This window comes from Pundamilia nyererei, unplaced genomic scaffold (genome assembly GCF_000239375.1).
Source record: "Pundamilia nyererei isolate P.nyererei 1_Seehausen unplaced genomic scaffold, PunNye1.0 scaffold00107, whole genome shotgun sequence".
In the NCBI taxonomy this organism is placed as follows: domain Eukaryota; kingdom Metazoa; phylum Chordata; class Actinopteri; order Cichliformes; family Cichlidae; genus Pundamilia; species Pundamilia nyererei.
The window spans coordinates 1,768,799-1,778,869 of record NW_005187508.1 but is presented as its reverse complement, the minus strand read 5'-3'; the positions used below and the strand labels follow the sequence as shown (position 1 = coordinate 1,778,869).

Below are 10,071 nucleotides of genomic sequence, written 5' to 3'. Positions count from 1 at the left end.
GTCAGTGACAGCTAGCTAGTGACATAAAAAATGGTGTGCAGCTTAAAGGTTATTTCCCTCAGGAACAGCTGAAGATGAAAATGGTTTAAAAAACAAATAGGGGTGGGGTGAAAAATAATCTTAAAGGGCACCTCCCAATTGCTGTTTACCCTTTCTCTCTTCATTTCATAGCTGTACATCTGTTCCCCCCTGGGTTATGGAAAACCCTCCTCCTCGCCCACTGGCCAGCTCCCCTGCTGGTCTCTCTTCATCCCAGTATCCCTCTGGACTTGGAATTTCCGTGACCACCAGGATCAGCGCAACTGTGGAAAGTGGTTGCCACAGCGGCAGCATGTTTTGCAGCATCCTGTGAATACTGGCTAGAACTTACAAGCCAATATGATAGCCAGGGTCAGGAGGTCAGCATCGGGTTGCACCTTAACTGCTGTAAACCATACACGTGGGGCACTGACTGTCAAAATAAGGGTTCGGTTAATTGTCCAAGTAGCTGGAGTCGGCAACTGAAACATTAAAGGAGCCATCCACCCTCATTTTTATTAAGGTGGAAGAAGATTTTGAAAATCTGAAATTAGACTTTTGTATTTCTACGATTAAAATGCTACTGTACTCATAAAACGTAGGCTATTGAAAACCGAAGCTGGAGTACAAGACATTCATACTTCTTTGGAATCTGTTTGAGACTAGAGCTTTGCCTAGTTTATCATTAGCTCATTTACTGCAGACTTGTTTGGTAGTCTTATTTTTGCTTATAGGGACTCGCTGGTTAGGAAGTGCACATTTCTAAATCCTAGCAGGAGTCAAAGGCTTCAGAAATGGTGGCTTTTACAGTGGGTCAAAGTAAAGCTGTGCCTTGGTTGACTATTTAAGGGATGCTGTAGCGAGGGAAGGTGTATTCATAGCGTGAGGGCTTTTATGCAATTAAGCCAAAATTAAGATTCTGTCTCTTTCTGTCCTGTTTGTTGGCGGGTCTCTTCTTGCGTAATGTCCTCTATGGTTTTTAAAACTTAATGCACTTCAGCTTTTGAGACATCTCATTATTTCAGATCCTGTCAACATGCTGCACAGAAAACTAAACAGATGTCTGCATATGATTATGCAAAAAAAAAAACTGTTGGTAGTCTAAGCTTTATAGTTCCATTTGTAGTCCACTTGCACTTAAGTTCGACCAACCAATCACATTTGAGTAAGTTTCGGTTTCAGAAGAGGGTTCGCATTTGCTGAAATATAATCTCACAACCATCCACTATTGTCTGACGACAGTTTAGCTTTTGTAACAGCTTATTTAATTTGTCTGCATTTGTAAAAAATAAATCAAAAGCAAAAAAAAGACCAGCAGACAGAAAGAAGAGAAAGGCAGTTATCCAGATATCCTGTCCACACACTCAGAGAAGGGGAAGATGTGTAGTGTGCAACATGTGATGTCTACAAACGTGCCTATACGTTCCTGCTAGATGTTCTGTCATCTAGAATCTGTTTACAGCTCTTTAGACTTTTTTTCTTCTTCTTCTTCTTCTATCTTTAAATGTAAGTGTGTCACATACGCCTTGAAGTTCACTTTATTTGTCTACAAAAGCATTAACAAACAAGCCTTGTTTAATGCAGCTATTTGTTTGATATTCATTTCTTTCTGTCCAGTTCTCGGTTCTCCTTCGCGTCCTCAGTGCATCTTTTTGCGTTTCCGTCTCTCAGTGAAGTGATCGTATTTGATCAGAGGCAGAACAAGGGCGGCCAGTCTGCTGTCATCTTGCAGTTCAATGTTATCACCCTTGCCTCGGGCTGGTTTCACCAAGGTCAGTCTCATTGACTTTGCGACTTCAGTCATCCTATAGGAGAGCACAAGAATCACAATAGTTTACAGTTTAAACAAAAACTACAGAGTAAAGAAGGAGGATAGTAGTATCTGTGGTTAAGTCCACATTATTGACTTCATTAATGATTTTACTCTTTATTTAAATAATGTATGAAATGTAAGAAACGATTTTTAAAGGCTTCCTTTTTATTCCCCTGCTTACCTTGCCTCAGTGATTCCCAGGTCACGATGCAGTAATGTGAGGTCAGCTGTCATGTTACCCATATGCAGCAGCAGAGCTAAGCAGTATGCTGCTAGTTTGACCCGCATTGACGACGACACCATGTTCTGGATTCTAAACAGAAAAGTAAAGAAAGTGTGTCTTTTGAAAAGAATCAGTGCAGCAACAACTATACTTTTGTGGTCAGATGTTTACATAAACTCATGGCCATGAATGTCTGCCATAAATAATTTGGTGATTTAAAAAAAAAACAAAAAAACATTTGAACTGCTTTCCAGAGTGAAATGATAGTAAAGCACGCACCTTTAATAACTTATAGTTAAACAAAAATTAGGTGCACAAGTTTAAATTTATTTGGGATTTTTTGGCAGCCCTCAAGCTTCTGGCATAATTCTGGCTGAATATTTGACCACTCTTTTTGGTAGAAATGGTAAAGTTCACTTAAATTTGTTAGTTTCCTGGCATAGACCTAGCTTTAAAGCACACTGAACAGATTTAAACAGGGTTGAGTTGGGTTTTTGTTTTTTGAAAGGCAATTCCAGAGGCTTTATTCATCCTAAAACCAGTTTTAATGTGTGTATGGGGCTTCTTTGTTGGTTGCCACCCTCTCAGTCCATGGCAATGAAAAAGGTGCTTCACTGTGGACAGTAATGCTGGTGTTCCAGCAGTTTGCAGTTCATGGCAGGCTTCAGCCATGGTGGTTTCTGGGTTGTTCCTGACTCACCTTCTCTCATATGAGGGTGACATTTTTGGCAAAGTGATGACAAATCAGCTGTTTAAACTGATGATGTTGGAATCTGTAGTTCTTTCGAGGGTCTCCAAGAAACTACAGATCTCCTTAGATCTTCAATTAGTTTCTTGGGCTTTTGCATTATTCCATCCAGTTGGTGCTATCGAACAATCCCTTCTTATGCTGCAAAGAGAAACTAAAAGATGTAGTCAATCACGATCACTATCGAGAAGCTAATAGGCCATAACTTTGTTAAAATACATTGTAGAACCTTTAACAACACTTACTAAATTATTTAAGTGAGTATCTATACATTTGACCCTGTGTGGATTAGAGAAAATCCTAAATAAATTGAAACTTGTGCACCTAATTCTTGGTTTTTAAAATCATTAAAGGTGTATGCTGTACAATCATTCCACGCTGAGAAAAGAACAGTTCAAAGAAGTCATTAAAAGCCCAAAATTACCATGACATTCATGCTCATGATTCATGTATATAAACTTCTTACAACTGTATATATTATTTAGCTTCCCTGTCTCGGTTTAGCATTTGGTGAATTTTTTAATTACTAATGAAATTATTAATTTAGTGAAACAAAATCAAATTCCAGATACATTTTTCTTCATTAGCTACATGTGTTTAACCACCATACCTGCCATTGTTGAAGGTCTCCACGGTGAACGTTTTAAACAGTTTGCCCTGGATGACGCGAGGGCAGCCTTCCTCTTGCCCAACTGTACATGCAAACATGAATTACTACAACCCTCTAATGGTGAAAGTTTGTATGCCACTTTCCACATCATAACACTAACAAAATTCACTCACACTTGCGGGTGACATTCCTCTCCCGAGCCAGTTTGAGGAGCAGAGAGAGGTAGAAAGCACAGCGTGCTGTTTTGTCTCGGCTTTCACTTTCAGTTGGCAGATTCTCTAGATGCTTCACAATACTCAGGCACCTTTAGGTTAAAGATAAAAACCACAAGATCAACCTCAAGTGCAAGAACACATTAATAAAATGTCTCTGAAGGTTTGGTTGCCTCTACCTTCCATCATCTTTCATCTTTTTCAGCTCTTCGGGGGTGAGTGCTGCCATTTTGGCACCACCCTGCTCCAAAGCACCAAACTCCACTGGGCTCAAGACTGCACATATTCGGTTAAGGGTCACCTGAACAAAGTCTGGTACGGCTCTAGATAAAAACCTGCAAACACATGCATACGCTAGTACCCCATCTTGTAATCTGGGATTCAAATGGATTCCTTGCCTTCCTATTTCCATAAACACATTCCTCCTCCAGCACAGGAATAAAAGATACGCTCATCAAATGGATAGACGTCCTCTCGTTTGTCTGCGTTTGCATTGCAGGGGGGAAGGTGCAGAGCCAGGTCTCCTTGCGACTCTGCGTCAGCCACTTCTTGCTGCAAAGCTGTGCAGAGAGGGAAGGTTAAGAAAAAAAACCTGGAGAGAGAAACATTCAACTTCCAGATTTCTCCTAGGAGAGGCATCCACTGTGCAGCTTACCTTCCAGACCCTTCTCGCCAATCACAGTGTTGGCAGCCTTTGCCACTGCTTGCTGAAGGGTTTCACTGCCCACCTGATTCAGCCTGCGAGAGCTCAGAGCTCTCTTCTGCTTGTTGGTACCAAAGGCCTCAATCAGTAAGTCAACCTGAAAGGGAAACATTAAAGGTAATAACAAGATATTCACATTACACATAATTAAGCACAGATGTCTTGTAATGGACAGACAGTAGCAGCAAATGCACCTTTTCTCTGTAGGTCTGAGTAGTGTCCTGGGGTTTTGCACTGTCTGTTGTCTCTCCTGGTGACAAAAGTCAGAAAAAGTGACTCTCGGAAGGCACACAAAGCATTCCTTCCACAGCTTCTGGTCTTTATGGGCAGTTAGAAATAGCAACAGATATGTTATAGGTCTCTTACCTGGTATAACTGGTTGCATGTTGAAGAGCTGAGCTTCATGCACCTCCATCGTCATGGTCTGCTTGTTCAACACGCCCACATAATATCTAAAAAGATGCCAAACATCCTCCTTATCAATCTCCTCCTCGGTGACCATAACATGCCAAAATGTGCAGCAAAGACCTACTTGCAAAGATTATTGCACTTCATTGACCCCACTCCAAAGTTCTGCCCCACATAGGACAGTCTGTCTGACTCTGCAACCTAAATAAAAGAAACCAGGAAGAACACAGAGTATAGCAACATAGCCCGGAGAGTGCAGACACACGATAGATACTCATCTTCCTCACCAGTATCCGCCTGGTCTTTTTCCTGGGGTTACTTTCCTCTGTGTTTTTAAACATGCTGAAATCCAGTTTGTCTTCATTTTGGACGCTGCCGTTGGAAAAGCGGACTGTGGGATTGAGACAGAAACACCGGGAATCAAAACCTCAAATGCGATCAAACCTCAATGACCGATGTGATTGTAGAGTGACACACGTGAGAGCCTCGGACACAACAACACAGTAGTGCCCACGTGTGCACCTAAATGCTTTAGAAATATAAACTCCACAAAGCCCAACCCAGAGTCATGTGTCATCATCATCATCCTCGTGAAAAATTCTACATAATAAACAAATGAGGACGACTCACCGATGACAGCTTTATCGGCTTCTTTCTCCTCTCCGCAGCACACAAACGAGCAGGAGGCGGCCATGACTGTTGTCATGATGAGTTTTCATGCAGGGCAAGAGTTTACTCCTCTGTACTTCCGTGTTCGCTTCGCCAAGCCGCTGCTCTAATTTCTCCAGTTTTGTTGTGGATACTTTACCTGGTGCCTTTCTTTATTTTGCCTGCACTGTTCCTTCTGCTATGTCTTTGTTCATTGGATTATCATTTATACGGACTTTAACAAAATGAAAATGCCAAAGCATTTACCATCTCGATGCTGTTTATAATCTTTGGCTAACTGGCTATGTGTGGGGGTGCAGCAGCGACGCCTTGTGGTGAAATTGTAAAGCTGCAGCTTTTCACCTCGGGTGAGGTCATGGACGCGAAAAAGAGGTACAGCGCCGCCCCGTGAGTCTGGTTGGAAAAACCGTCTGTCGGCCGGGGGAAATATTAGAAAACACAACACAGCATGACGCTACCACTCACCAATAGATAGGAGGCATTAATATTATTCTAACGGTTATTCTGGCGCCGTGGCTGTGTGTTCAGCCTGGCAGCCGTTGGAGATCAACGGACACCGCGTCACCGTGCATCGCGGCCAGCTTTACGTTCCCACGGCCAAAACCAAACAAGCCGCTTCGGGGTCAAACCGTCAGGAAGTCGACCGCAGGGGGACGCGGGAGGTAGCAGCGGAAATGTTAGCTATCCACAGCTCGGCTTGAGGGGACATTTTGTCCAGTCTCGGTGACCGCATGCCGCTGCTTTTACTTTAGCTAACGCGCTGTTTGCTGGGCTGAAGCCAGCTAACTTTAGCTAATCGGGGCCCTGTTCTCCCTCTCGATACCTGCATTTTCCGGATCTTTCAAGGTAACCTAAAGTACCGCTGGCTCTCTGCTCTGACTTACAGCACCAGCAGAGTGCTTCTTTTGTGCCATTTTACCCAGTCGCATCCCATGCTATTGTGTTCCATTGCAGTTGTGACGTTAACTGTGTGTAAAGACGACGGTGTTCAATAAAGTTAGACCTGTTCGTCAATATATGACTTTATAGCAAGAAGGCAAAGGCAGTGGAAAACGCAACATTTGGTGCACAGTAATCAGTAACCAAAATAAAATGACAGCACCACGGCATCCTGGCTGTTCGCTAGTAAATACAAAAACTGGTCCAACTTCACCCCCATCACCATTCAGACATCCTAGACTGCATCCACAGGTACTCAAAAATGCACAGTTTCATCACTCAAGTAGAAGTACACATACTTGTTTCAAAAAATACTGAAGTGCTGGATCCAGACTCTGAAATGCAGTGAAAATGAGCTATTTGGAGGACATTTCTATCAGCTGTTTTGTGCAAAGCTAACTTAACTTCATTAATAATATAAAAATCAAATAATATTATGGGAGTACAAACATTATGTCAGCCCAAATTCAGATGCAAACTCGCTCTATGTGCTGATGTAGCTACACCTAAGCAGAAAAATGAGCATAATCGTGGGTTCAAGTTTGATTCGAGTAGGTGTGAGATCTCTAGTTTTGTAGTGCAGCATCACTTGGAAGTAATTTTTATTGTAAGCACAATGAAATTTTCTTTGTTTTCGGGCTGTGATCAGCTGACCTGAGTTTCTGCTCTTGTTGGCTGTCAGGGCAGATTTGTGACACCCCTACACACTATAAAGGTAGAATTCAGTGAATTAATCTCCTTTCCATAACTTTAAATTTACGTGTTTCCTTGTTACAGTGACCATAAACGCCACATCTGTTCTGCACTGTAAACATCCCCACAGTACCACAGATTAACCGGATTATCCTGCCATACACTGCCTTTTCATGCAACCTTGGAATAGCAAAAGTTAGTATACACTTCACATAAGCAACACATCAGGTATAGATCTGGTATCAGTTCAAAAGTGTCTAAAATGAATGAGGATGTTATGTTTCATCTTTAACTTCCCAGTCTGTTAAATGTCACGGAGCAATCCTTACCTTTTAAAATCTAACCTCTCTCCATCCTCTCCTGTCTTACTTTGATAAATAAGCGTTTTTTAACATTTTGAAGTGTGATGAGTGTTGTAGTAACACATGTTGTGATTTATCACTTTGTCCCCAATTGTTTTATCCATTAGGATAACTTGATCTTATTTAATTTTTGTTTTTTTTCTCATGCATAATGGATTGTCAAAAAAGCAAGCTGCAATCAGTGTGCTACTCAATAATGTCAAGTTGGCAACTTCATACAGTCTGTTTCTTGTAATACAGCAATTAACTTAGAACTATTGGTTTGGGCATTATGATGATAAGGGTAAGAGTACGTAGGGGCAGTAAACTGAATTTCCCAATTTGTTGAAGAACACTGAAGCTTGAAAAGCTCCAGGTCGCTGCTGATAGGTCAGATGCAGTGACATCAGTAGATCACCTGATCTTTGCTAACTGACTGTAGTTCTGCATAACTAACCTACCCTCTGCTCCTCTGTCTGCAGGGCCATGGATTTCCCAGGCCATTTTGAGCAGATCTTCCAGCAGCTGAACTATCAGCGTGTCCATGGTCAGCTTTGCGACTGTGTCATCGTGGTAGGCAGCCGACACTTTAAAGCCCACCGCTCCGTGCTGGCGGCCTGCAGCACCCACTTCAGAGCGCTGTTCACTGTCGCAGAGGGAGATGCTAGCATGAACATGATCCAGCTGGACAGCGAGGTTAGAAAGAAAATGCTGTCAAAAAAGTGTTTTTAGTCATTCTAATGGTGATTGAAACCACTGTGTGCGTTCTGCAGGTGGTGACGGCCGAGGCCTTCGCTGCTCTCGTGGACATGATGTACACGTCAACACTGATGCTCGGCGAGAGTAATGTCATGGATGTTCTCCTCGCAGCTTCGCATCTGCACCTCAACAATGTGGTCAAGGCTTGCAAACACTACCTGACGACGCGCACGCTGCCCATGTCCCCCTCATCCGACAGAGCTGCCCATCACCACCCACAGCAGGAGCAGCAGAGGCACAGACAGCAGCAGCATCAGCAAGTAGCTGATTTAGCAGTGAACCCGATGTTAGCAGCTAATGCTAACCTTGCAGCAAATGCTGCCACTTCAAAGCTGCAGCGCTCCTTCTTACTGCAGCAGCTGGGGCTCAGCTTGGTGAGCTCTGCTTTGGGTGGGATGGAAGACGACCGGGCAGGAAATGTAGTTGGCAGTAGGGTGGTTGACCAGAGGGCCTCCTTCCCAATCCGACGCTTCCACAAACGGAAGCCCTCTCTGGCGCTGGGGATTTCAGAGGAGAGACCCAGACAGAGACAGCGTCCTTTGGCGCCTAACCTCGGGTTGTTAGGAGAAGAAGGGGTGAACGCAGAGCGGGAGGAGGGAGCACTTCTCTCCCCAGATTCCCACAAGATGGGGGACAAATCTAAACTTGACCCTCCAATCACTGGGTTAGCAGCTGCGTCCCAAGATGACCCTCAGATGCCGAGTCAGTCAGATAGTGGACGCTGCGAGGAGGAGAACTTGGGGAGAATTCAAGGAGTAAACAAAGAAGAGGACATGGATGACCAGGATCAGCAGGACAGCAGAGCAGGGGTGAAAATAAAATCAGGAACAGAGGAGGAGGAGAACGAAGAAGAGGAGCAAAAGGTAAAGCTACAGGTTTGTCTCTTCAGTGGGCAGTAATATTTTCATAGTTAAAACTCTCCAGACCTCTCAGGCTTGTCTGTATGAAGTAAACAAACTTAACAGAAATTGTTGGTTTGATTGTCATTAATGCAACCAGGGGTTAAGGGATTGGACAGAAGAGGGAAGTCATAAGATCGGGTGTAGCAGTGCAGCTGGGGAAAATGACTCACTTAGAAATAAGTCACACATAATTTCTGTTCTGAGGATTTGATTTCCTTGCGGACGGACTGTGATAGCTGACCTGTGCTGACTCTGAGGTCCACTGCTCTTTGTGGGTTTTGCTTGCTGCAATTTACGAGATATTAGCAGATGTTACATGAGCTGTCGTGGCCACTCTCCAACCTTTGGGCGGTGTAATGTCTAAAGGTGGAGATTGGCAGGTGAAGGGTAGTAAAGAATGTCATCAACTTACATTCAAACTAATAACTGTTACCCTGAAGCCTTGATTACATTTTTCTCATCGACTTTGGTCAAATTTATGTCTCTTGGATCTGTGTTTTTGTGGCCTCGTTAACTAATGTGCAGATAATTGACATTACAGTCCATGAACTAAACACACACACACACACACACACACACACACCCCAGGCAGAAGAGTTCAAGCAGACTTCAAAGGGGTATAACAGGTGGGACAACTCGGCCATCGAGTTTCAGCTGTCATAACCAGTCCTAACAGTGATCGTGAACACCCATCCTGCACTTCATTACTGTAAACTGTACCACAGTACTGCAGAGTACCTACTTTAGCCTGAAAAGACTGTCCAGTATAGTATAGACCCCCCCACCCCCCCCACTCTGCAGCAGCAGCAGTAATGGCAAGGAAGCCATTTTTTGCAAAAGTTAACATGTTAATTTTCCACTAAATGTTTCCATTTATAGGCTAGAGTTAGAAAAAAATATTTATGATTAACTTTAGAGGTTTTATTTGTTTTACAACTCCTATACAGGGAGTGCAGAATTATTAGGCAAATGAGTATTTTGTCCACATCATCCTCTTCATGCATGTTGTCTTACTCCAAGCTGTATAGGCTCG

General features: G+C 43.2%; 3 protein-coding genes across 8 annotated transcripts in view; 2 read left to right on the top strand and 1 right to left on the bottom strand.

Annotated features, from left to right (window-relative positions):
• Positions 1-1,108, top strand: part of fbxo10 (F-box protein 10) — a 6,367-nt gene extending 5,259 nt beyond the window's left edge. For both annotated transcript variants that reach the window (XM_005741177.2, XM_005741178.1), the window contains exon 11: positions 172-1,108. In XM_005741177.2, the coding sequence (XP_005741234.1) occupies positions 172-352 (181 nt within the window). In that variant the 3' untranslated portion in view covers positions 353-1,108. The remainder of the gene's footprint in view (positions 1-171) is intronic.
• A 432-nt stretch (positions 1,109-1,540) lies between these two features.
• Positions 1,541-5,453, bottom strand: polr1e (RNA polymerase I subunit E). The gene is made up of 12 exons (XM_005741176.2): positions 5,366-5,453; positions 5,023-5,126; positions 4,860-4,936; positions 4,694-4,779; positions 4,522-4,577; positions 4,280-4,424; positions 4,074-4,184; positions 3,804-3,900; positions 3,586-3,716; positions 3,413-3,494; positions 2,013-2,144; positions 1,541-1,823 (listed from the first exon to the last, which is right to left on the bottom strand). The coding sequence occupies exons 1-12, from the start codon at positions 5,439-5,441 to the stop codon at positions 1,658-1,660; spliced, it is 1,263 nt and encodes a 420-aa protein (XP_005741233.1). The 5' UTR covers positions 5,442-5,453; the 3' UTR covers positions 1,541-1,657.
• A 220-nt stretch (positions 5,454-5,673) lies between these two features.
• The window catches only part of zbtb5 (zinc finger and BTB domain containing 5), a 9,085-nt gene continuing 4,687 nt past the window's right edge, over positions 5,674-10,071 (top strand). The window contains exons 1-4 of one of the 5 annotated variants that reach the window (XM_013912916.1): positions 5,719-5,776; positions 7,121-7,231; positions 7,860-8,073; positions 8,151-8,999. In XM_013912916.1, the coding sequence (XP_013768370.1) occupies positions 7,864-8,073; positions 8,151-8,999 (1,059 nt within the window). In that variant the 5' untranslated portion in view covers positions 5,719-5,776; positions 7,121-7,231; positions 7,860-7,863. Of the gene's footprint in view, positions 5,792-6,185; positions 6,251-7,120; positions 7,232-7,859; positions 8,074-8,150; positions 9,000-10,071 lie in introns of those variants that run through there. The other 4 variants (XM_013912915.1, XM_005741172.2, XM_005741175.2 and 1 more) reach the window with 4 other exon arrangements.

What these genes read in the sequence shown, in the direction of transcription:
- polr1e (XM_005741176.2), bottom strand. Translation starts at nt 5,441, where the DNA reads ATGACAACAGTCATGGCCGCCTCCTGCTCGTTTGTGTGCTGCGGAGAG. An exon ending in CATGCAACCAGTTATACCAG is followed by an intron (nt 4,578 to 4,693) that starts GTAAGAGACCTA and finishes TTTTGTCACCAG; the next exon opens with GAGAGACAACAGACAGTGCA. An exon ending in TGGCGAGAAGGGTCTGGAAG is followed by an intron (nt 4,185 to 4,279) that starts GTAAGCTGCACA and finishes CTCTCTGCACAG; the next exon opens with CTTTGCAGCAAGAAGTGGCT.